The sequence below is a fragment of the Carassius carassius genome, chromosome 16 (assembly GCF_963082965.1).
Source record: "Carassius carassius chromosome 16, fCarCar2.1, whole genome shotgun sequence".
NCBI lineage: Eukaryota > Metazoa > Chordata > Actinopteri > Cypriniformes > Cyprinidae > Carassius > Carassius carassius.
In genome coordinates this window covers 27,835,284-27,862,645 of record NC_081770.1, presented here as the reverse complement: position 1 = coordinate 27,862,645, position 27,362 = coordinate 27,835,284, and the positions used below count along the sequence as shown (strand labels likewise).

General features: G+C 34.9%; 2 protein-coding genes across 3 annotated transcripts in view; both read left to right on the top strand.

The window, feature by feature from the left end:
- Positions 1–1,459: 1,459 nt before the first annotated feature.
- Positions 1,460–6,355, top strand: LOC132159186 (protein SSUH2 homolog). The gene is made up of 13 exons (XM_059568736.1): positions 1,460–1,584; positions 1,900–1,946; positions 2,220–2,297; positions 2,386–2,455; positions 3,642–3,771; positions 3,851–3,911; positions 3,997–4,115; positions 4,201–4,263; positions 4,348–4,427; positions 4,648–4,740; positions 4,851–4,956; positions 5,602–5,709; positions 6,167–6,355. The coding sequence occupies exons 1-13, from the start codon at positions 1,562–1,564 to the stop codon at positions 6,308–6,310; spliced, it is 1,122 nt and encodes a 373-aa protein (XP_059424719.1). The 5' UTR covers positions 1,460–1,561; the 3' UTR covers positions 6,311–6,355.
- Positions 6,356–12,773: 6,418 nt separating this feature from the next.
- LOC132160070 (semaphorin-3D-like) overlaps positions 12,774–27,362 on the top strand; it is a 56,148-nt gene continuing 41,559 nt past the window's right edge. Inside the window, exon 1 of one of the 2 annotated variants that reach the window (XM_059569766.1) lies at positions 12,774–13,050. The gene's annotated coding sequence lies outside the window, so the exon portion shown is untranslated. Of the gene's footprint in view, positions 13,056–27,362 lie in introns of both variants that reach the window. The other variant, XM_059569767.1, reaches the window with a different exon arrangement.

The following is a 27,362-nucleotide window of genomic DNA, read 5'->3' as shown; positions in this document are numbered from 1 at the left end:
ATTATATATAGGCTCAACTATATACAGCAAGAAGAAATGAAATAAAATTAATAAAGGAGTACTTTGTTTTTACCAAGATATAAAGATGAAAGAAAAATAATACTATATATATATATATATATATATATATATATTATAGGTGCTTTTTATTCTTGATCATATGTATTCGTTTTTTTATTATAATTTTTAATAATACAATTTTGAATTTATGAGTATTTTTTTTATAAATATAAATATTTTAATTATAACTATTATATTTTAATTGTATATATCAATACATTACTAAAAAGACTCTTGTTAACATAACCCGATTAGTCCATAAAATAAATAAATAGGCTACATGATAAAAGTATTTCTCAGTAGTGCTCCTAACTATGAAGATCATGATAACTAGAGGCTTATTAGACTCCACCTCAGTGCACACTAGTGTCCGTCTGGCGCTTTAAATGCTCGAGCTCATTAAACTCTGTTGGAGTCTGATTAGCTGTCAATGATTCTCATAAATATGTGAACACCTCCTTCTAATAAAGTGGTTTGAATAACGTTAGTACAGTGACAACAAATCTTAATGCTTGTCATACAATGACAGCCCCTCAAGTGTTCCCTTCCTATTTGTCCTTGAATATCGAGACAAAATATCTGAACTATTATTAATAGTAATGAAAATAAATTGATCATGCTTTTATAAAACATTCTATCTAAGTGAAGACTGTCATTACTGTAAAACAACATGACAGCAACTGGTTTATTCGATAAGAAAACACTATAAGCACAATGTATGGTAGGTCAGTATCAACTTGAAATAAAATATTCAGAAAGTGGACGTCCTTGGTGAACAGGCGTGAATGGGCCTTTATTTGCTGTACTGCACCAGAGCACAGTACATTGTATCCCATGATGCAATGCACTCAAACTTGACTGTTCATTTCAAGAGTTTGAACACTAAAAGAGCAAACTATATCTGAGATTATTAGATCTCACTAGATTAAAAAAGTAATAAGGTCATGTGAGTTCTGCTGTTTTAAATGTCCATCATTGCACATGCTATTTAAGAAAGTTAGTTTTTATTTTATTTTTAGTTATTTGTTCTTTTGAACCCTGTCAGAGACACAGGGTCATTGGATGCAACCCTAACTTTTAGGATGAAACTGTTGATCAAATTTGTGTGAAACTGAAGCTAATTAGTTAATAGACGCCTAAAAAATGAACAGCTGCTGTTTGTTCTCTATGAGAGGGCATCATAAATATGAAAGATGGTCATATTTTATTTCTCTAGGCGACTTCCTCATTTAAATTATTTAAATTACAAAAGTTATCTGTGAAACACTATGCTATATGCAAAACATCTGCTCATTGTCCAAACGAAAGGTTTTAGTTCACAAATAATTATTAAACTAAGTAAACAGCCTATACAGCTCAAAGCATGTAAAAGTGGCGTGAATATTTATTTACTGACGTGAACAGTGAATTCGTTTAATATCATGAAATCTTTTCAGGTTACTGTTTTTTTCTTTCTTCCGTCACTTCTCACAAAACGAAAGTTCACAACTCGCTAGCAAGGATGGACAGGACGCATTTGCTGAGGTACGTTTGACAAAAATAAACTAAATTGTGAAGGGAAACCCCCTTAAAACAACACCAATGCTTATTTTTTTCAATGTTGTTGCTGGAAATCGCCAGTAATTTCAATAAATACCACAAACGCAACAACGTGTAATAACTTCTAAACCTCGTAGCCTACATCGCGATAAAAGATGACGAACTAAGCCTCCAGTATCTACATAAGGACTTAAGGACGAAAAGTGTTCATTTTAGTGTCTCTTTCTTTCTTTCTCACGGCAGAAGGCTGTGGTGTCGACTTTAATAACAATAACACGGTTTATTGGTTTGTTTTCGTAGTGACCAGGATGAAGCTGCTCCATCGTGTCCTGCTGGATCTTACACAGGTAATTATAAAATTATTAACTAGAGATGTACTCAAATATCACTTAACCTTCAGCAGTTCACTTTCAAGTCTATATAAGTAACATATTTGCATATTCAGTCAGAAGAGACTCTGATTATGAAGCAGGCTGCACTTTAAAATAGTTCATCTCATCTCCAGTCAGCACTTTTTAGAGGAACACGTTTCCTGTCCCTTTCTACTGCATCCTGGTAGCATGCTGAAAATAAAAGGGGAGATAGTAAGTTGAAATAGATGTGTGATGTGCATTATTCAGATCCGAGGGATGGGGCGACGGCCCCTCCTGCAGATTCGATGCCTGTGGTTCCTGGATATGAGAGTTTGGGGCCTAACGGTGAGAAGAGCTGCAGTAGCTTCGGCTGAAACAATGAGGAAAGTATTGAACGTGATAGTGATTTCTTTAAAATATATTGCATCCACAGTTATTCCACCGTCAGATTTCGGATCGGCGCAACCACCAGCCCCATCCAGAGCTCCAGAGAGACGCTTTGAGTAAGACCTCCAGCACTTATAATCAATAAAACAGCTCATCTAAAACCATCTCAGCGGTAAAATACATAGACTGAGCATCAGTTATAAACCTATGTTCCTTGCTTTCTTTCCTGGTTATATTAGGACTAAAATACTACATTAAGTGGAAAATAGAAAGAAATTTGACCATTTTCCCTGATGAATAACCTATAATAATCCCTATCATTTGTCTAGTTTTGTATTATCTATTTATTTATTTTCTGCTTTGCCTAACTGGTTTTCTTGTCATTTTTTTGAATTCATGAATGAGGCAATTCTGGATTTATTTAATCAACTCCACCCTGTTTCTGAGTCATTGTAGGCCTACACTAGACTCATAGGAAATAAACATTGAAACAATAATTAACAGCACGTTAATTAAGCAGCACGTTAGCAGCACAAAAGGTCATGGGTTCAATTCCCAGGGAACACACTTACTGGTAAAAAAATAAATAAAAAAGAAGTAAAACAAATTATAGCTTGAATGCACTGTAAGTCGCTTTGGATAAAAGCGTCTGCCAAATGCATAAATGTAAATAGATAAATAAATAATAGTATTATATTGTTATAATAAATTAATAATAATAAATAATAAATTAAAAAGAAGAAATAAATACATAAATACAAAATAAATAGGTTGTAGAAATAAATAAATGTACTAAATTATTACATTAGTAAAAAATAACAAAAATCTTTTTTCCTTATGCCATTTTTTTGTTGCCTTATAAACATCCGTGTTATTTTAGTATCATTGATATGTCATCTTAGTTTTTAATTATATATATATATATATATATATATATATATATATATATATATATATATATATATATATATATATATATATATATATATATATATTTCCATGTTTATGCTTTATACATTTTTTGTATTTTTTTATATAAATTTTATTTTTGAAAGTTTAGTACTTCAGCTTAAACTACACAAAAATAAGAAATGTTTATTTGGCGACTCATTAAAATAAAATAAGTTTGAAGTGTTTTATTTTTACTTTAGTTAGGCCTAATGCTTATTTTTCAAGTAATGATACTGTTCTTTAAACATACTGAATTTGATTTGCTACAGTGGTTCAATCATTCATTCTTTCTTGCATGCATGCAGTTTCATTCATGAGTATGTTGTAAATGACTGGTCAAAATGTCCTCAGCATTCCTGCCATCACTGAAGAACTCGCTCAGGAAGCCTTCATAAAATATGCCAGCAGCAAATGCTGTTACAGCTCTAAACCAGCCAAAGAGATGGTGTTCACAGACCTGCAGTCGCTCAACACATACCGGGTGAGCAGCAGCATTCACATCCAGCACATCCAGCTGTATACAGCAGCCATATAACTTGGAGACCTGTTTCTCCTAATAGTACCGGTTGGAGACTTTTACTGAGTCCAGAACAACAGAATGGGACAGTGAACCATACAATGGTGACTAAAGTCATTCTAAACCATATATAATCCGAAAATGAAGTTAAATAGTATGTTTAAATATGTATGTCCCTTCATTTATCAGGTCAGGTGGTGGATGGTTTCGGAGTGGCTCCTGCTCCGTGGAGCATCCCGGTGCCCATTCCTTCCCTCTTCAAAGACTGCGAGAAAGCCGTCCGCGTTCCTCACACATCCACCATCAAAGTAAAACATCCTCCGGCCTTCCATTCATCAAGTTCATTGGAAATTCATCTTGATTCATTTTGTTGTTGTTGAATTCAAAACACAGGGCTGTCATTCCTGCCTGAATCTGGGTAGATCTGCTTGCAGGAGATGTGTAAACTCAGGCAGGGTTAGTACCACATGCATATCATTTTTAGCACTTCCTTCTGTATTTTCTGTCTGTTGTTTCATTATAATGATTGTATTGTTACAGACTCAATGTCCATACTGCGGTGGCCTGGGGAGAACCGGCTCCAATCGCTGCAGTCCGTGTCAGGGCTCTGGCATGACTAGGCATGAAGTCAACCCTTTGAAATTATTCTTTAATTACTTCATTTATTAATTTCTAAATATTTTACATTTACATCTGTACAGCATGATTTAGATTTAATTAAAGCTTAATTTATTTGTTTAATTTTTTTTTTTTAACACCATAGCATCACTGATGGGGGGCTAGCGGGGTATTTTTATGGGTCAAAACCAGTTACATTTTCTTGAATGATCTGTATTCCAGGTGTCATTCCTGTGGAGGAGTTGGTTCAACCACTTGCGAAACTTGTGAAGGGCAGGGAAAGCTCCTCTGCTTTATCAAACTTAAAATCACATGGTGAGCAGACCATGGCTAACACCCATTTCCCACCTAGTGCACTGTGTACAAACAAGCTTAAGTACTTTTCCATTTATCTGTTCACTTCTTCACTCTTTCTATCTTCTTAGGAAGAACAACGTTTATGTGGCGGTGATCGACAAAGGCTCGGGATTCCCGGTTGAGCTTCTTGATCAAATAAGTGGAGAGAAACTTCTTACTGATATGGCTCCAATGGTGAGCAAAAATATCATGTTGTTAAAGAGCTATGAAGACATGCTGAACTCAAAAACAGTCCTAAAAGGCCATTTATTGAAGCCTGGTTTGTTGACACACAAACCTGGACTGCTGTGTAGCACCTACAGCTCTGCATTTCTATCTGAAAGATGCCTATGTTCGTCTACAAAGTCAGTTTTGTCTATATCCATGGATTTCAATCATGCAGGCCAGTGTGTGAGAGCGTAGCCAGAGAAAGAGATAAAGTCGAATTTGTGGAGGTGCATAAGCTCAGACCAATCCAGCACTTCCAAAAACAAATATAAAATCTGTTCTTATTGAAAGAAAACAGTTTATTAAAGTTAACAATTTTTTTGGAGGCCGATCATTTTTTAAACCAAGAACACCAAACAAATAAAAACAAAAGTACATATTTTGGAAATTGTTGTACCCTGTGTGAGCAAAGTCAGTAAGTTTTAACTAGCATTTTCAGGAAAAAGTAAATCCTCTCTGGGTCAAAATGACTGGAAATCAACGGGTTTAGAGAAAAAAACATAAAAGGATTAAAAAATTAAAAAAAAAAAAAAAACATAAAAGCAATGACCATTTCACAACTTGACTCTGATTGCTTGGCTGTGACTGTGAAGTTTTGACTCTTCACTGCAGGTTTATCCAGTTGTCAGTTTTCCGGACAGCTCTGTGAATGCTGAGTCTGAAAGTGGCGTGAGGGAACATCAGGCTCAGTTTGCAACCACGTGCCGTATTCTGCAACAGGTAATTCATCTGTTAAAACAACTCAAACACTTCTGAGGGAACACCACAAACCTGCGCTTGTCTGTTTAAGACCACATCTCCTCCTCCCTCTCTTCTGGGAATGAATGAAACGACTGCCTCCTGTCGGCTCAGTCCAATGGATCCTTAAAGAAACCAAATTAGAGCTTGTGATTGAACTAAAGCAGTCTGAATATTCCCATATATTCATACGAGCAAGACACGAATGATGCCAAGGAATAGAGAAAACCACTCACTACTCTTTTCTAAACAATTTTACCTATATTAAACAAACTAAAAAAAATGGAACATAAAATACGCATTCTTGAGAAACTCTTAAGTAGTTACTCACAGTAGTTATTTATATTTCTCTGAAAGTGTTAATAGTGAAACAGTAAGAAATGCTTTATGTGAAGAGTAACTTTATATCACATGCATGTTTTAACTTTTTTTTTTCCAGAGGCAGACCATTGAGCTCATTCCCATCACGCGAGTGCATTATGTCTGGAATGAGAAAACCCACATTTATTTTGTGTATGGAACCGAACACAAAGTCTACACCAAAGACTATCCTGTCAAATGCTGCTGTTGCTCAATCCTTTAGGGGGAAAAAAACCTCTTTGCAGTTTATATTTTTATAGCTCATGTCTCACTTTTTTTCTTGTAGAATTGTGAGACAGAAAGTCGGAATTGCAAGATAAAAAAAACTCGCAATTCTGACTTTTTTTCTCAGCTTTCCCAATTTTGCAATTCTGATAAAAAGTGTCAAAATTGTGAGCTATACACTCATGCTTGTTAGAAAAAAATTTTTAGGTAAAAATTAACAGTTGATTTTTTTTATTATTCTTATTCTATGGTGGAAGTAAAAAAAATAATGAATCTTTTTTTTTATTTCCTTGTATTTTGGATAAAATATTATGTTATAGTATATTGCTTCTTTTCTTTTTCTTTCTTTCTTTCTTTCTTTTTCTTTCTTTTTTATACAATAAAGTGTATATGCATTGCTACATTGTGACTAATCCTATACTGTCCTGAATGAATAAATCATAGAAAACTCTTTATTTTTTCTAAGATTCTATATTCACTCTCATATCGTTCCAGTGCTGTATGTTTTTTTCCACAAAACACAAATTGAGATATTAGTCAAATTATTAGTATTAGTCTCTATATCCACTTTCACTGGAATTCTTTCTTTTTTCTACAATATGAGCAAATTAAGACTGACACGGTCCATCATTGCATTTTGTGTCCCTCAGCAGTTATAGCTGGTTTGCAACGTAACTGTATTACATAACTTTATTTTAGAGTGTACTGTGCCTTTAAGGATTCTGTAATCTGTGAGTTGTATCAGGCCTGCTTCATTAAGCCAGGCTGCCAGAACATTACATCACTGTCCAGTATTTAGAGTTCAAAACTGAGGAAAAGCTCTCAGTAAAGATCATTATGAAACAGACCTCACCAGCATTTTGTGCGTTATGGATGACAAAGGCGAAGGTGAAAATTGAATAAGTATTACTTTCCTTAAAAAGTAACAAAATAACGTAATTAGTTACTTTTATTTAGGGAGTAACACATTATTGTGATGCAATACTTTTAAAAGTAACTTTACCCAACACTGGTATTTGGTATTGAAATAATATACTTAAAAGTGAACGAAATGTAATGTTTATGTCCATGCAATTGCACGCTATTTACAATCAAATGAACATGCACTTTGTTTATTATGATGAGAGACTCTCGAGCGTGCAGAACTGAACAAAACTGTGGCTTGGGGTTGATTCGAAGCTTGGCCACTCAGGAAATAAAGTGATGGATATTGATCTTTGCTACAAAACACACTGAAATTAGAAACCCCCAGGGTTCAAACACTGGAGCACTTGGAAAATATGATTCAACAGTATCCTGTTTCTAGCAAAACCAAAGTCCCTTGCTTTCATTTCGTTCCCTTTAGCACTACCATAGAACTTGCCCAGGATAGTTATTCACAAAGAAATTGGTATTTTTATAGGCTACATGTGTTTAGGCGTTAAAAATTCTGAAGATCATAAAAATATTGAAGATTAATGTTTTCATAAAGCAGTCATGGTAAGCTAAAACAAGGCTAAATCATGGCCAAAGAATAGACTAGTCATCAATTAGAACACTATTAAATGACTACACACATACACGTCTAATAGACAACAAAATGGCAATCCATCCAAACAAATGAATTATACAGATTTTGATGAATGAAAATTACATTTTTTTAAACTTGGCCAACTTAAGACAATACAAAAGGATTAAAATACAAAAGAAAATTATGACCATTCAGTGTGTTAAAAAGGAGAGAAGCTCTCTTTTAAATATTGTGTGTTTTTTACACATACCTCTTATGACGGAGAATGGTGCAGTCTTTTCAAATGCCTCTTTCTACAGTGGACCACCCCCCTTCATGTTGAATTTGGGAAACGCTAAAATATAATACAGATTGAGGCGGGTTCCGTAAATGTCCTGGAGGGAGGGGAGAGAGACACCATGATCTTCTCAGCTGCTCTCACCGGCAGGACGCGTTGCAGTCGCCATACCACACAGTGATGCAGCTCGAAAGGATGCTCTCGTAGAGGGTGTACATGATGGGGGCCGGGGCTCTGGCTCTTCTCAGTTTGCGGAGGAAGTAGAGACGCTGCTGTGATTTCTTGGCCAGTGCTGCTGTGTTGTCGGTCCAGGAAAAGTCCTCTGTGATGTGCACAACTCGGTGCTGCTCACTCTCTCCACAATCGCACCGTTGATCGTCAGAGGAACGTGCTGAGTTTGTGCTCTTCTGAAGTCAACAACTATCTCCTTCGTCTTCTCCACATTCAGAGGCTCACCTCCATGACCTACAATTTGTTTAACATGCTCATGTAACAATAAAATACCTCACCTCCTTCTTGCAGGTTTGTTTCTTGTCATAGAAAGGGTTACAAAGGCTGCTTCACATGTAACTGTTACAGAAACCTATTTCATGCAGCTCACAGTTACATGGTACATATGCCATAACAATAGTGTTTTTTTTTATATGGAAAGTATGAGTTAAGCTACTGTACTGAAATCTGTACTGAAACACTGTCTGTGGCAGCTGCATCAGTCTGTTACTAGTTCTTCTGATCTCAGTTCCAGTTTTAGTTCCTGTTTTGGTCTACACAATAATCTGGCCTGTTCATCTTTGTTTTTATGTGGTTGTCTTATATAACATAACACTGTTTGACAGGAAGAACCAGGTGTTTGTGGTAATACCCATCCGAGTGACTGAAAAAATCATTATAAATCAGATATTTGAATTGGCCTATAAATTATTTTACTTATTTTACTTCGCTTTGCTTGTTCGCAGGTTTATCCGGAAATTATTTATTATTTATTTATAAATTATTTATTTATTATTTATTATACTCAAAAGGAGCAATTCAGAATCAACTGATAAAATATTCCGCTGTGAGTAGCATCCTGAAGCAAGTGAGCAGAAACTGAACCAGCGGTCTGTGCTGCCAAATGCACAGCAGAATTATTGGTAAAATCAACAAATAAATGGCTTTCCAAATGTGAATAGAGAGGGTTGTGACTGTGCAGAGCCACATTTGAGCACCAGGTGGAGGCACCGCTTAAAATGTTCAAAACAAGAGTGCATATAGGCCTGTTTGAGAATGATGTTTAAAGGTTTCCACTTGTATAGGTTAAAATGTTAGCAATGTATGCTTGCAAATTAATCTGATTATACACATGACATATTCTGTAGTTATTATTTTCTTTTACATTGATATTTTTTATTCTCTTCCAGCGTCAAACTATTGTGTTGGTTCCTCTCACTCATGTATATTACGCAGTAGAAAATACTAGTTTGGTTTTGGGCAAGAAAACAAAGTTCACACCACCAAATACCATTAACTTATGCAAATGACTTTACATTTCCCCTTTGATACCTTAATGTTTTGGAAACAGAAAAAAAAAAAACATATTTCACATTAACCCTAACGACTATGATTTGAGAAGGACCCTTTTATAATCTAAAGTTAATAAAGCCACAACACTCCTAAATATATATATATATATATATATATATATACATATACATATTCTTCCATATTCTCTGAATCTTAAATCAGAGAAGGAAGTCTTAAATTCATAAAGACATTAAATGTTGGCACGTCCTGATTTTGCTGAGTTAGATGTGTTCCTAGGTCAACATATTTAGTGACCCTGGAACAACATTTTACTCCAAAAATTTATTTTTGAACATTTCCCTACACCTAAACCTAACCCTAACCATGAGTAATCCCTAAAATCAGAGGAAATGATAGATGAATGACACTGATGTACAAGCACCAAACAGTGATTTTAAGCATAAACTTCACAAAATCTATAAACTGGTTCTTCAAATCTGATTGGTTAATCACAATGTTGTTCCAGGGACAACAAAGATGTTGTCCCAGATGTTGCATGCACAGCAAATAATTATCATCTTCTAGTGTTATTTTCTTTTATTTTTCCTTCAAATTGAGTTTTTTGAGCCTAGCAGATTTTATTTTTCTTGTTTTAACCATAAACTTAATTTTTATCCGTTTTTCATAAAATTTTATTTATTTATCAAAAGAAAAAATAAATACTAATGCTGAACATCACTTTTTTTGCAGTGCGATCAGAATATAAATGTAATTTTCATATTCTAGTGGTTGGAAGCAGAGATATTGAGGCCTTTTTGTAAAATTATTTTAAACTAGTTAAGATTTCAAAACCAAGTGTTGCTAATAGTACATCTATTGTGCTCTCTCTTCATTTAGAGGTATCAAATACTGACGCAGACCTTCTGAACCATGATTACAGTAAAAGTGGAGTAAACATATTTTTTGGCATATTGATTACCATTTTTTTTATCACCACAGTTTTACTACAAATACCATGGTCAAAGAATGGTTAATGTAGCAAAACCATGGTTAATGTGGTATAACTATATCTCAGAGACGTATACAACCCGAATTCCGGAAAAGTTGGGACGTTTTTTAAATTTTAATAAAATGAAAACTAAAAGACTTTCAAATCACATGAGCCAATATTTTATTCACAATAGAACATAGATAACATAGCAAATGTTTAAACTGAGAAAGTTTACAATTTTATGCACAAAATGAGCTCATTTCAATTTTGATTTCTGCTACAGGTCTCAAAATAGTTGGGACGGGGCATGTTTACCATGGTGTAGCATCTCCTTTTCTTTTCAAAACAGTTTGAAGACGTCTGGGCATTGAGGCTATGAGTTGATGGAGTTTTGCTGTTGGAATTTGGTCCCATTCTTGCCTTATATAGATTTCCAGCTGCTGAAGAGTTCGTGGTCGTCTCTGACGTATTTTTCGTTTAATGATGCGCCAAAATGTTCTCTATAGGTGAAAGATCTGGACTGCAGGCAGGCCAGGTTAGCACCCGGACTCTTCTACGACGAAGCCATGCTGTTGTTATAGCTGCAGTATGTGGTTTTGCATTGTCCTGCTGAAATAAACAAGGCCTTCCCTGAAATAGACGTTGTTTGGAGGGAAGCATATGTTGCTCTAAAACCTTTATATACCTTTCAGCATTCACAGAGCCTTCCAAAACATGCAAGCTGCCCATACCGTATGCACTTATGCACCCCCATACCATCAGAGATGCTGGCTTTTGAAATGAACGCTGATAACATGCTGGAAGGTCTCCCTCCTCTTTAGCCCGGAGGACACGGCGTCCGTGATTTCCAACAAGAATGTCAAATTTGGACTCGTCTGACCATAAAACACTATTCCACTTTGAAAGTAGTCCATTTTAAATGAGCCTTGGCCCACAGGACACGACGGCGCTTCTGGACCATGTTCACATATGGCTTCCTTTTTGCATGATAGAGCTTTAGTTGGCATCTGCTGATGGCACGGCGGATTGTGTTTACCGACAGTGGTTTCTGAAAGTATTCCTGGGCCCATTTAGTAATGTCATTGACACAATCATGCCGATGAGTGATGCAGTGTCGTCTGAGAGCCCGAAGACCACGGGCATCCAATAAAGGTCTCCGGCCTTGTCCCTTACGCACAGAGATTTCTCCAGTTTCTCTGAATCTTTTGATGATGTTATGCACTGTAGATGATGAGATTTGCAAAGCCTTTGCAATTTGACGTTGAGGAACATTGTTTTTAAAGTTTTCAACAATTTTTTCACGCAGTCTTTCACAGATTGGAGAGCCTCTGCCCATCTTTACTTCTGAGAGACTCTGCTTCTCTAAGACAAAGCTTTTATAGCTAATCATGTTACAGACCTGATATCAATTAACTTAATTAATCACTAGATGTTCTCCCAGCTGAATCTTTTCAAAACTGCTTGCTTTTTTAGCCATTTGTTGCCCCCGTGCCAACTTTTTTGAGACCTGTAGCAGGCATTAAATTTTAAATGAGCTAATTAAGTGGATAAAAGTGTAAAATTTCTCAGTTTAAACATTTGCTACGTTATCTATGTTCTATTGTGAATAAAATATTGGCTCATGTGATTTGAAATTCCTTTAGTTTTCATTTTATTAAAATTTAAAAAACGTCCCAACTTTTCCGGAATTCGGGTTGTATTTGACATACATCTGCAAGACGTATTTACAAAGACGTATTTAGCTTTTCAGCAATACGTCTGTAGGATGTTTCCTTTTAGATGTCAAATAGATTTAATTAAGATGTTTGTGATTTAGAGAAAAACTGACATCTTAAAGACTATACACAGATGCTTTCCCGATCTTCAACTGACATCTTGTAGACATATATACGTGTGCTATCTATTAACCGTGTGTTATTTATTGATTATCTTTTTTGCTTTCATGTCTAGTAAAACCATGGTCAATTTTCGTAAGGGTGGAGATCCAACTGACGTGTTTATTCAATTTGTTCCTTGAATTTTGCTCACTTGGTCTAAAATAAAGCCTTAAATGGACCTTCATGAAGCCGCAGAAATGCTGTAAATGTACTGTACATGCGATAACTGTACATGCGATAACTGGACCCTACTATAGTCAAATAATGTCAGTCGCGCGCTGAACTCTGGGCTATGAAGAGGGCGGTGTTCTTCACCCAGTGTCCCCCTCAGACTGAGACTCTCGGGTGTTTTAGGAGCTGTCTCCGGCGGGTAACCAGCACACCTGCTGACTGGACGGACGGGACAGGGTTTGAGCAGTGGAGGAGTGGCTCTCGGAGAGTTTGTTTATAGTAAAGGAGGCGCGGAAAACACACGCGACGCGCGCGCATCTTCACACGACTGACTCACTTCACTGACAGCGAGACAGAAACTGGAATAAAACCAGCAGAAGCGAGGAAAACGACGAGGAAATAACACTCGGTAGGGTTTCTATATTGTTGTTTGTTTGTGGTTATTCTGTCAACCTTTAAAACCATGGTAGCCTCACGTGTCAGTACAGTGATGTAAGATGACAATACCATCATATTTTGATAAAGCTTCAGATGCCGTGTTCATAAACCATACTATTTATATAATAGCCTATGTAGGAGTTCTTCAAAAAAATACCATGTTTCACTAAGTTAGGCGTCATGTTCATAGGCAACTTTTTTTCTACACTTTAAGAGAAAAGTGTTTGATGTGAGAAGTAGCAATGTTGATTTTTACAGGTGTAACGGTTTTAAAGGGTGTTTTATAGGAAAATACACAGCATTTATTCTTTATCTGGGTGTTTCTGAGACCCCTATTTGAAATAGCCTGTTAAACTGAAAAACTGTTAACAGAAGACTTTATTTTAACATTTCTTTAAAGTCATAAAGCTGAGAAAGAGAGAGAGAGAGAAAAAAACCTTGAAGTATCAACTTGTTACTTGTTGTATTTAAGTGAGCCTGAGGTTTAATCATTTAACACTTTCAGACAGTTTAGTCCTGAGTATGTGTCTTTTTGATGTACTAGTATACTACAGTATAGCCTTACACAAGCTCAGTCTTGTGGACAGGACACAGGACGTACAGTGCATTTGTTTAAATGTTTGGACGTCACTGATGTTCATTGTCCTCCTGATTCTTTTGTGTTCATATTGTGTTGTTTGTGTCCGTCCTTCACAAGCTGTACATTTACTCCCATCTATAGAAATATAATCTAAAATTATTTCAAGTCACTTGGGTTAATTTGATCCAGAATATTTATTGAAATTAGTAGGATTTTAGATACACACATTTAAATTTTCAAATAAATACGTAATATTTTTATTATACATTTATTAAAATAAATAATACGTTTATTATTTAAAATAAATAATAAATAAATAATAATAAATAAAATAATAAACAAATAATATTTTTGAGATATGCCATGACTTCTTATGTTACAATTTTTAAAAACTGAGTACAAATTGTATCAAAGAGCATGTATTAAAATATAATTGTTTTTAGAAATAGTTTTTAATTTAACAATTATTTTCGTAAATGTATCTAATTTATTTTAATTGAGACCAATTACATTTATTATATTATATGAAAAAAAAGAGAGAGCCATAATATTTGAGCATTTGGTGACCAATCAGAATGAAGTATTCCAGAGAGCCTTGACTTCTTATAAGACCAAGATACTGTAGGATGCAAATGTATCAAACGTATGCAGGTTTTGTGAAGTTGACGGACACTGACACAGACTGGCTTTGATCTGAAGACTGATGGATGGCATTATCAGGATGTGTTGTGATATGGCTGTAAGTTCTTGTCAGGGAGGGTTTAGGTTTCACACCCACTCGGAGCACTTGAAAGCGAGCGGAGAAGCTGACAGATTGACTGTGATCTGCTTTTGGGAGGAGTCCTCACGTAGAAGCCGCATGAGGAAAGCCAGGCGGCGTCTGCGAGGGCCTTATCTGTGCTGGCCAGCACGGCTGTTGTTGTTTCATCTGGACTGAGCTTTGTTCTGCTGGAAACAATAGCTCTGTTTCATATGAGCAGTCATACAGTGCAGGACACTTGAAGTTCTACAGTATTAAATAAAGCTACGCTGCCCTGAGATGTGCTTTGATTTACCAGTCAAAAGTGTAGCTTCAACCGCTCATTCTTCATTAGAGGTAACATCAGTGAAGGTTAAGATGATTCCAGGGGTCCTGATCACAGAGGGGCTCCAGAGGGGCCTTTCACTTTCTGCTCCAAGTAACCCACGTCCATTTAAAAATGCATAACTAACATTTGTTTTTGCAACCTATTTATTTGATTGTATTATTTTAATGATGTTTTTGTTTTTTATATAGTAACTATGTATAGTTTTTACAAATTGAATGCAAATGTTTAATTAAAAAAACAAACAAATAGTATTTATTTACAAATTGTGTGTAGTTGTTTTATTTAAATATTTTCTTAATTAATTTTAGATTGTATTAATTAGTTGTTTTTATAAATGGAGTGGCATTATTTATCGTATAAAAAGTGTATTATTTTATTTTAAATAAATAATTTTATTTCAACTAACAATACGTTTTTAGATTTTTTATTGTAATCATTTATTGTATTGAAGTATCTCTGTAAACTATTTATATTTAAATATATATTGAAAATGATTTTTGTAATTATTTTTATTTTAACTAACTATTTTGTTTTAATAAATTGAGTGCCATTATTAAACTATTTTATTTATAATGATTTTATAATTTAATAATATATGTTTTTCTTTTGTTTCTACAGATTGAGTACATATTTTATTAAAATAAAGATAGCATTTATGTTATTATTTTTTTACATAATTTTCAATTTAACAACAAATATTGTTCACAAATGGAGTGTGATTTTTGTAATTGTAATCAAATATAGTATTCTTTTTATTATTACCACTACTAAATCAAAAAGATGTGTATAGCTTCTGTTCAACCTTAAATTTTCTTTTAATGCTCTATTTATATATTTTATGTTCATAGGAAGTAATGCATTGATGATTGAGGATTTGAGGTTGGTTTTCTGATCTTGTGCCCAGAGTTCTGTGGGTTTTTGATTACTCTGTGGTTTCACTCGGCAAAAACTGTAGAGGAATCAAAGTGTCTGAGGATTTTGGTTTGGTGTGATATCCATCTGACCGGCTGAAGTTTGTGTCAAGGATATCAGATGACATTTTATGGGGTTTAGGGAGAAGTTGTTCACATTTTTAGCCCTTGTGAACTGATGAATCATTTCACTTTTTGGCTCTGGAAAATCTGATATATCAATGTCCTTTGTACTTGCTATGCATATCCACAGTTTCTTGGGAACCTCCCAATCTTGACTGATTTATTTTTTCAGATCTGTTTCAGATTATCAGAGCATCTGCATCTGGTTAATTTCTATTATTCTCTTATCTAGACTCTTCTGGTTCTTATATTTCAATTCGAGATCTTTCATTCAGACATGTAACTGTTTTACTGTCATGTTGCTGATAGTTCTTTATAATAAACATACAAAGTAGATGTTTTTGTACGCAGTTTATTGATTCTAATAAATACAGAGTTTATATAAGAGACAATAAATCACATAAAATTTAACCCTATTCAACTCTTTGGAATTACACTACTAGTAAAAATAATATATATATATAACATTGTATAACATATATAACATATATATGATAACATTGAATATAGGATGGGTAGACTGATTCATCAGTTGTCCTTTAGTATTTTAGTATAGTATGCAATGTAAGATTGGAAAAAAAGTCATGGAAATAATGGAGTACATAGACCACCCAACAAGCAAGTCACAAATGCCACTATTATTCACTTTAATACAGACTAAAGTACAACCACTGTGTCCAATTCTGTGGAAAAAAGTGACTTGGTCATCTAAAATAAATCCTTTTCCCACAGAAAAAAGCTCATTGGCTCTCTTCCATATGGAAAAGAAGAATCGGATGCCATCTTTGCTCATGTTAGCTTGTTGCAGTTTAACTTTTGTGTTAATATGTAAACACACTCTAAAAGCCTTTCTGAAAACTGAAATTTTAAAGATAATTTGTGACAAAAAGCTCAAAATACAACAAATATGAGAATGATTTCCAGTGCAAAACTCACTGTCTACGTTGTAACTCTCATTTAAAGGTGTGAAGGCCGTTTACTGTACGTCATTGAACTTGTTAGCCTGGGCAGGTGGATCTTGGGAAGTCGGCCAGAGATGCCAATCAATCGTCATTGTATTCGTGTGTCTGTAGAAGAATTGTTCTGAATGTGCGTGTGTTGGCGAGACCGCGAACAACATCCTCCATAAATGACTCAATAACCCATTGTGGTGCCTCTCTATTATCTTAATTAATTGGCCCTTCTCTCTATCAGCCCAACAATAACAATGCCCTGGCAAACATAGTACTTCCTTCCCACAATGCATCTGTTCGAACCTATTGTCTGGCGCCAACCCCAGGAAAGTCAGAATGAGGCTGGAAGTGGCTCGGTGTTGGCCAGGGCGAAGGGAAGCTCTGTTTAAACACCCAACCAGCTGTTTCGACAAATAATAGTAACTTCGTCATCATTCAGCCAAATCTTCAATCTTCAGCCAAGCTAAATTCTGATGTTATTTCTGCGTATAGAGCCCAGAACAAGCAGGGTTTTCATTGTACTACCAACTGAGATTCACAATGTGTCGGTCATGAATCATGCATATATTAGTCTTTCATTGTTTCTGAGTGGTTTCATTGTAATCTGCAGCTGTGTATTCCTTCAGGATTGGGATGGAGTGTGTGGAGCTCTGCAGAATAGGGAACAAACCCAACATTTGTTTACATGTGCTGTTTCATAGTTGTGGTCACACTCAAACAGACTCAAGATAGCTCTTGTGACATCCATGATAAGCAGCACTGAATCTAGTCTGGCAATAAAAATTGCCATAAAAAGTAAGTAAATCAACAGAATCACCCAGAATGCTTTAGCAACCGTTTATCAACGCTCTGGCAACATTTCACTTTTAGCATTATGGTTGTCACTTCTGCACCAAGGGCAACTGGCATTTTCTTTGGAAAATGTAAAAATCTAGTGCAGTCTTACCTTAAACAATCGTTTATTGCATATTTTATTTACACTTAGTGTAAATAGAAATAGACACTATGTTAAAATAGCAGGATTTTCTGATATTTATACTACTTATTGCAAATAGTGGCAAGTATTGTAGTACATTATGAAACAGTATGCAATAACCTATTGAGTGTAAATGTTAATTTGAATTCAAATTATTAAATGGATGCCACATTATTGGGAAAATAAAGTCCTCCCTACACCTATCCGATGCTTTATTTTCAACTTATTATCTCCTTATTTTTTATTAAAAATAAATGCTTTTCTGATGTGATTTGAAATTTAAAAAGGGAGAAAATAGTTTGCCAAACGGTGGAATCGAACTCGGGTCGATCGCATCAAAATGAGTATGACACACAATTTACCATCTGCATCACTGCAGCTGACAGCTATCATCTAACTTTTGTAATGTTGACTAGCCGAATCACACGTTAGTGTTAACAGCCTCTGCTAACAAGGCAGACTATTTGCACTTAGTGTAATATATACAACCCGAATTCCGGAAAAGTTGGGACGTTTTTTAATTTTTAATAAAATGAAAACTAAAGGAATTTCAAATCACATGAGCCAATATTTTATTCACAATAGAACATAGATAACGTAGCAAATGTTTAAACTGAGAAATTTTACACTTTTATCCACTTAATTAGCTCATTTAAAATTTAATGCCTGCTACAGGTCTCAAAAAAGTTGGGACGGGGCATGTTTACCATGGTGTAGCATCTCCTTTTCTTTTCAAAACAGTTTGAAGACGTCTGGGCATTGAGGCTATGAGTTGCTGGAGTTTTGCTGTTGGAATTTGGTCCCATTCTTGCCTTATATAGATTTCCAGCTGCTGAAGAGTTCGTGGTCGTCTTTGACGTATTTTTCGTTTAATGATGCGCCAAATGTTCTCTATAGGTGAAATTCGGGTTCGGGTTGTACATTAATATACAGTATACATAAGATATTTTATTTTGGACCCCAGTGACCTTTATTATATGGTCAAAAACAATTGAAACTATTCAAAATTGTGGCTTTTGCGCTTTGATAAAATAAAGAAAGTGGGTTTTTTGCTCTACTAGTGGCACTTAAATAATTTGTTCAAACATTTCCCTGCCACCAAACACAACCCAGACTTATTAGAAAATCACACATTTGCTGTCATTTCTGTAATTATTACGTTACTTTTTGCAAATTTCGCGACACTTTCTAAGTGAGATGTCTTGTGAGAGGCACTACAGGCGTTTCGGTTTTATCCAGAGCAGTGAAGCTGGCAGTGTTTTATTACAAAAATGTTGTTGATGTTGTTTGTATCACAGCATTTTGTAAATGTAGTATCCAGCGAGCTAATGTTTCATCGAAATTGGAAATAATGTAAGACTACAATAAACCAGACCCTAAACCTACACAATAGTGTTAGTGACCAAACATTAGATAAAATCACAAATTGTACAAGTCTTTTATCATAACTTGTTTCACAGATTTGTACCTGAGTGCTTCACTTTGCAAGTGTTATATTGTACCGAGTAAGCTACTTAGCAAGTTTACTACATCAGAAAACATAAAATGATTTCAATTAAGAGCCTGTGTACTCAATAATTCAAAAATACTCAGTAGTACGTTAATCAATGTCAGTATTTTTATTTATTTTATTTTTTTGGAGCTTTGGTGCACCAACACTATTTCCTCTACATCTTTCTATGCAGTTCTGGGTAATTTACTTACTAATTGTAGTCCGTTACTGATAACAGATTACACGCTGAATATTATAGTTGGTGATGTAATCTAGGTGATTCATTTAAGATAATGTAATCTGATTACTTTTGGATTACATTTAGATTACTTTTTATCTAACCCATTTTAAACTTACTATTACTTTCCCCTTCCAAATGTTTGTAATCAAGTCATAAAAAACTTGTTTGTTTTTTAAAAACATCAAAATATATTAGTTTACAAGGGTCCTAGCATAGTATTGTGCAATGAATTTGCACAACAATTAGTCATTAATTGATAAGTAGATTACTTATGATCTACTCTTGATTTGTGTGATAAGAAATAAAAGTTGTGGTTTACTGCAACTACTGGTCATTAGAGCTGGAAACTGCAATGAATTAGGATTTTTGCCAAAATGATTTTGCAGTAAGCTCAAAATGTTGTCACATTGCTCAGATTACAGTTCTGTTTGGTGCTACTAGCGGTGCAGAAATCCCACACTTAACCTCCACACCCCAATATCACAATACAGATTTTTACAAGACATCAGAGATGGAGGTGTTTTGGACACATATATCTGATTAGCCATATCCCGACACGCCTGTCTAAACCTCCGAATCCAGCATTCCTAATCACCTGGAGCAGAGATACTTGCACCCCCCTGGCTGGACGACCCTTGAGGTCCTGGGATGTCAGAGAGCTCTGCGGGGATCCTTACCTCCCGGTATGGGGCTCTCGCTCTGTTTTCTCATCCTTTTAAATGAAAGACACTGGAATTCTTCAAGGCCAAAGAGCCAAAGATAAATCAAGTGAAGATTATAGAGGACTCTGCATCGGCTGAGATAAAAAATTGCCATGGGAGTTGCGATTATATGTGATTTAACCTCTTTTTTTGTAGTGTCCTACAGGCCTCGATGCTTTTGTAACCGTGTGATGTGGAAGACAAATGCATAGGTATGAAACCTAAGAGGTCTAGCTAAAGGATAAAAGCTGCCCTTGTTATTTAGTATCACTAGTTCACTATCTGTTCTGGATTAGGCGTCTTAGCGTTAATCATTTGCCAACTCCCATCAAGCGCACATGTTGCAGAGATGCTCTCTTTTATTATGACGGTTGACCCGTGCTGTTTCATCTCCTACAAATTGCTCTCAAAGGCTTAGCAGAGGGATTTCTAAGCTATCTGTAATTGGCTTTAATTAATGTGCTCTCAGGTCCTGTCATGTGAGGCAAAGCAGAGTCCTCTAACTTTCCCAATGAACAGCATGCGCAGACAACAAGAAGAATAGCCTCTCTAATTTCGCTCTATCACTGCTGTAAATATAAGTACCCTCAAGCGCCTTGGGAACGCGCTAATGTACGAAAGAGTCTCTCTGGAAATACTTTGCTTAATTCCACTAGAGTACCTTATAATCATACCCAGATGGAATCTCCAGACTCTTGACTCTTTCGGGATTGTATGCATTGATTTTGGGGGGAATAAACCATTATATTTCATAATTCAAATCTCTTTTCATACTCATCTTGGGTGAGGGGGCGGGATAGTTTGAGTGAGGGGGCGACGCCCTGTGGCGCCGGCCCTGCTTAAAGGGATAGTTCACTCAAAAATGAATATTCTGTCATTAATTAATCACCTTCATGTCATTCCAAACCCATAAGACCTTCGTTCATCTTCATAGCACACATAAAGAACATTTTTGCACGCAGACTTGTCAACAAAATAATAAATATAAATATAAATATCAGTTTTAATCTGAATTATTCTACAAGCTTAATTATTAAATAATATCTTTCATAATTCTGCTAATGCTAGTGCAGAAAGGCCAATAGAAAAAAAGTAGCAGATGTTTTCCACTGGAGTATAAAAACTGCACTCATGTGAATCCCCTTTGATTGAAAGCTATGTTTCGCACTGGGACTGATCTGCAAACACAAGCCCATCAAAGAACAAATACTCCAGGTCCTCTCTCCTCTCAGCGTTACATTACCTCATTCCAAATACAGCATACAAAAGGATGAAGCGAAAGACAAAATATGCATGCGATTTTAAACAATCTGGGTCCACTTGCAGTCTGAGCATGACTCCAATCTTCAGTCCGAATGGTCCTTGAGGGGAACCATGACAGCCTGTTTTATGGGTGGTGTGACATCCAGTGCCTGGAATGAGGTCACTCGGACCACCGGGGAGGAAAACACTCGATAAGTCAGTATCTTCTACTGAGCGGGAGTTTGTTGACATTGTCAGTGAGGTCAGATGTATGAGGAGCGTCACACATGAATCAAGATAATTGTTATTAATGACAAAATTATGAGATAATTAAAGAGGACCACGAATGATTAAAGATATTAATGACAAAACGCATCAACACGCGTTAGAGAAAACAAAGTCATTTTACTCTCCCTCATGTTGATTTAAATTTATATGGCTTTCTTCTGCCAAACACAAAAAGAGAGATTTTAAAGCAATAGTTCACCCAGAAAATGAAAAACTGATGAACATTGAGACACCCCAGGCCATAAAAGATGTAGATGAGTTTGTGTCTCTATGGGATCAGATTTGGAGAAATGTAGCATTGCATCACTTGCTCACCAATGGATGCTCTGCAGCGAATGGGTGCCGTCAGAACGAGAGTCCAAACAGATGATAAAAACATCACAATAGTCCACAAGTAATCCACACGACTCCAGTCCATCAATTAAGATCTTGTGAGTAGAAAAGCTGTGTTTGTAAAACAAATACATCAACACATTTTTTTTTTACTTAAGAACATTGCTTACCATTACCAATCCATAATTCATATAAGGATTTTTTTTGTTCAGCTGTTTATTTCAGTAGCAGCTTTTCCAAATGTATTTATAATGAGTAATATAAAAAAATAAAAGAACCTCGAAAGAAAACAAAATAGTTTTGTGTGAGAAACAGACTAAAATTTAAGTGAGCTGAGATTGAATCAATGAGTTTAACTTGAAAAACAGATCTATGTGATTCATAAAAGAATCATTCGGACTGTTTTGATGATCTGAATTAACTGATTCATTGAAAAGATCCACATCAAAAGAATGATTCACTCACAGATTGGGATTTGCTAGTTATCTCAGAAACATGGCAGGGAAAACCACCTTTCCTGTTAAAATTAAAATATATATGACATATATGTCAGGTGTTGAAAACTCTAGGAAATAATCCAGGTCACAAAAAGAGTAAAAACAAACAAAAAAACACACTCTTAAACCGAGGAAAAGTGTTTTTTTGCTGCTTAATAAAATATTTAGCTTTTTTTCTGATTAAGACTGTGTACTTTTTTATTCTTTTTTGACATGAAGTGGCCTTAATTAATTTGTTATTAGTTAATAATAATAATACAATAAATAGTTTACATTCAGTGAAGGGATGTTTCCACTGATATTGACTTCAGATGAGATGTGAGAATGATTTTACCAGGAGTTTACATGTTTTAATTACACAGACCTTGTTTAGTAACAACGTTTTATCTAATTTCTTAGCTAAACACTTTGATTTCTCCCTTGTATTTGTGTTTTTGTTCAAAGCAGGTTGTTTACATGCATATCCAACATTCTTTGCTGTGAAACCTTTGTTGTGGATCCAAATCAGGGATAATCGTGTTTTGTTTATGTCTTTAAAATGAAACAAATGGGATTTAAGACCAGCAGGTGTTGTCTGGCATTCTCTCATCTCAGACTAAACTAAAAACAAAGTTTGTCTAGACAGTAATGTTAACAAGCTGCCTTTAACCACTGCTTTGTTGTAAAACTCCCAATATAGAGAAGAGATGAGCTTTAATAGAGAGAAACAATAAGTGCCCAAGATATCCTGGGTGCCAGAGGTACTTTCCAGTTCATTTCTCAATTTAGTGAATCACAGGAAAGGATCAAAGTATAAAAAAATACAAGACTATATCCTCAACGTCTTTTAAAGAAAATGAAATACTGTTCTTATGAAGCACTGCAGATGATAAAACTGAAACAGCAACACCTAAATATAAAACTACCGACTTTAATAAGTAGAACTTACTTTAAAAAATAAATAAATTATTAAATTAAATATATGCAAATATATAGTGTAAGTTGTAAAGAGAGAAAAGTAATGAGACTGTGTCAACTTTATTGATCAGGGAAATAGATTTTGGGTACACTGGTAAAAAAAACAAAAACATCCTGTTAAATATATTTACACACAGTAACAAAGTCTCTGTGGTATGATGGCATGGCATATTACTGTATATAATTAACAAAAAATAAGAAGAAACTGATTTTTTTTATATGTGCAGGGAATGTTCTTTTACATTTTTCCCACTGTAAATTATATGGTAATTCAGAAGTTTAAATAAATACAATTGACAAAAAGTACAGTAAAAATCACATATACTGCAAAGTAATTATATATTTTTTTACTCTATATGTTTGGTTACTGTTAAGTAGGTTTTATTGTAGTATTCTTACAGTATTTTTTCTTTAAAAATTACTAACTTTTTCTAGTTCATAAAATATTTCCTCAGGAATTCGTATTTCTTATTCATTTCATTATGAAGCTGAAATCACAGTGTATTTATATAATAGTGTAGTTTAACCAGTTCTATATAAGTATTATTTACTTACTATTGTATTTTTTTTATAAATAAAAAAAAAAAAAAATATATATATATATATATATATATATTTTTTTTTTTTTTTTGAATTCACATTTTAGTTAAATGTTTAGTAGGTTTTGTTGCTGTGTCATTTTTCAGTTTAAGATTTAGTTATTTTATAATTTTTTTGTAATTTTGATTAATTTTTATTGTATTTCAAGTAACAATTTTTTTTTCAGTTACTACAGTTAATTATAAGAACCCTGATTCTAACCAAAATTATAGTCAGTGTACATCTATCTGCATTAAGAAAAATATAGATCTATCTTCCATATTATAATTTTTTTAGCATATCTAAGTGTAAACATTATGTACAAATACCGAGCCTACAGTACAAATGTAATTGTGATTAGGCTGCACCTATATGGTTGGGCTGTATGTAAGTGCAAATCATTACTTAGTACCCGAGGGTTTTCTGCAGTAAAAGTTTGAGAGGAAATCTCCTGCGTGGATCTTAACCAAAGGACTAATAGGAAAATAGTCACCATCCTAAGCCCGGCAGGTTCATGCTGGGTTTTAAAGAGGGGGTTAGTGTTCTTGAGGCGGTTCTCAATCCCAAGGTCATGCAACTGTGAAGTAAACGGCTGTTTAGTTGTCCTCACAATTACTAGCAGGAATGGCTCACGGAATCCTTGGAAAGGAGGAAATGAGATGGAATTCTGCACATTGTGTTTCAAATTTCCTATGGCACATTGGTTAGGAGCGGTTTGTCATCCAGATTCTCTAGGGAACATTACAGAACCATCTAGACGGTTGTTTTCCCAGTTATGAGGGATGTGCAACATATATTGTTTGACTCCCTCCCAAAATCAGCTGTCTGAAATGAAAACCACAACATTCCAGCAAGATTCTTGAACTGGGACGATTCTTCCCATTCCCTCCCCAAAGCCGAGTTATTTGTCTAACTATATTTTCAAACATTTCAATTTAACATCTCACATGCTGGATATCCCCCCGCTTTTAAAATACACATACGAACGGCTGTTTATTTTAATGTGGTGAGATGTAATGGGCCTGACAGTCAATCGCTTACGGTTACACATGTTGATTTAAAACGTCCAGTAGTAGGACGTAAGTTGACAGATTACTAATCGTAGACTTCTGACGGACAATAAAAGAGTTCAGAATCATTTTTTGTATACTTTGTGGTGATTTTGGATGTTATTTAGGGTGCGTAAAAGGGAATCTGGCATCTCTGATAACAAACTGAATTGCTCTGAATGGCCCAGAACAGACAATCGTAGATTAAGTTTGCTGAAATTGTTCCATGTTGTGTACAATTTACAGCCAATGGGCTTCCTGGATGCTGATGGGAAACAGAAACTTCCAGCGGATAACTAGACAGTCAATTTTCCTTGGCACTACTTCCAAGACATATAGTTTTGATACATGACATATTACTCAGCTCTGTAGTATCAGTAAATGAATAAAGAAAGAAAGAAAGAAAGAAAGAAAGAAAGAAAGATATTTAAGATTTATATTTTTTGGTTTCCTGTTTTGTTTTGTTTTATTCTGCTTTGTTTTTCTTTGCTTTCTAGTTTTGTTTGTTTTGCTTTGTTTTATCATTTTTCTTTGTTTGTTTTTCTTTACTTTCTAATCTTGTTTGTTTTGTCTTCCCTTTTTTTCTTTGTTTGTTTGTTTGTTTGTTTTTCTTTGCTTTCTAGTTTTGTTTTGTTTTGCTTTCTAGTTTTGTTTTCCCATTTTGTTTTGCTTTTGCTTTTTTGTACTTTTGCTTTGCTGAAATTTAAGTATTAAATGACAGTATTAAGTATTTGCAGTATTAAAAACTCTTCTTGCCTTAAAACAATATTTTCAGCATGCAACATTTCAGCAGAGATGACATGATCACAGTATTTGCACACTGAATTGTTACTGGTCTGAATTGTTGTTATTGTTATCTTCATTGCATATAGTTAACCATTTATTCTATTCTATCCTTTTTGTCCATCTAATCTAGTCATTCATACAATATTACTACTACTACTACTATTACTACTACTACTACTAATAAAAATAATAATGTAGAAATGGTAATAATAGTAGAAGTTGTATATTGTTCAGTAGCTCTCACGCATACAGACTCTAATAATACACTTCCTTTTTCATCTCATTGTTTCTTGCTGGTAAATGGTTAAAAAAAGACACGCAAGGAGAATTGCTGGAATTTGCTCACCAAAACATTGAACAATGATGCCTAGTAAATAAATATAACATTACTCATCACTGCTGTGCTGAAAATCCAGAACCATGGACAAGATGAGGCAGATATTTGACCATTTTAAATATTATTATAACTTCTGGCCTTTCAAGGCACCCCATCACATCACGCCTTAAGGCAGAAGTGGCCGAAAGCCCTGGATCCTGTCAGATTGAAAACAGCTGAAGTGGACAGATCATCTGTCTCTCTTCATTTTGTTGCCAGACGCAAGTATCTGCGGTTGAGGAGTGCAGAGATGGGCTGGTATGTGAAGGAGAGACTCTTTCTCTGGTCTGTTGATCACTGACTTCAGTGCAGAACTGGACTCAAGGAGCAGATTGTGATGTTCAGGATCACTGGGGTGGTGCCGTGGGAGTTTTAGGGGTGCATGGTTGGAAGATCTCACGCACGGGGCAAAACATTGAACCATATGACACGGCCATGCTTGGTTATGAAGCAAAACAGAGTCTCCAAAACTGCCTAGGGGGTCCATCTGTTAAGGAGTGGGGGAGCTATTGTCCAGATGAATGTTCACAAGAGCCAGAATTTGCCCACTACCACTCAACAAAAGTCAAGTAAATGATGTTATTTTGTACTTTCTACATTCTGATTCTTTCTGATTTCAACATTGATAATATGACATTTCTCTTGAGCAGCAAATCTGGATACTGGAAGTAATGACTGCTGAAAATCCAGCTTTGATCACAAGAATAAATTACAAACTGAAAACAGTAGCATTAAAATTTCACAGTATTACTGTTTTCAACGTATATAAATGATCAAATAAATACAGTCCTGTTGAGCATAAGAGACTATATCAGAAGGCAAAAAGTGGTCATAGTTGAAAAAACCTAATAATATCTCAATATAATTGATAATATCACAAAATACACATTAAACACACCAATTTCTTACAGGCTTTGATATATTGAGAATGAGTTCATTAGCAATTAACAGCCTACATAAAAGTTTACGTTCATATTACAATGATCTCAAAGAGCTTTATGAATGGCTTTCTGCTTAACTTCCAATTTACATTCTACATTAAACACATAAAACACATCGCAACAAAATAACGGATGACTTTTAATAAAAGCAGAAGGAACGCTTTTGTCGT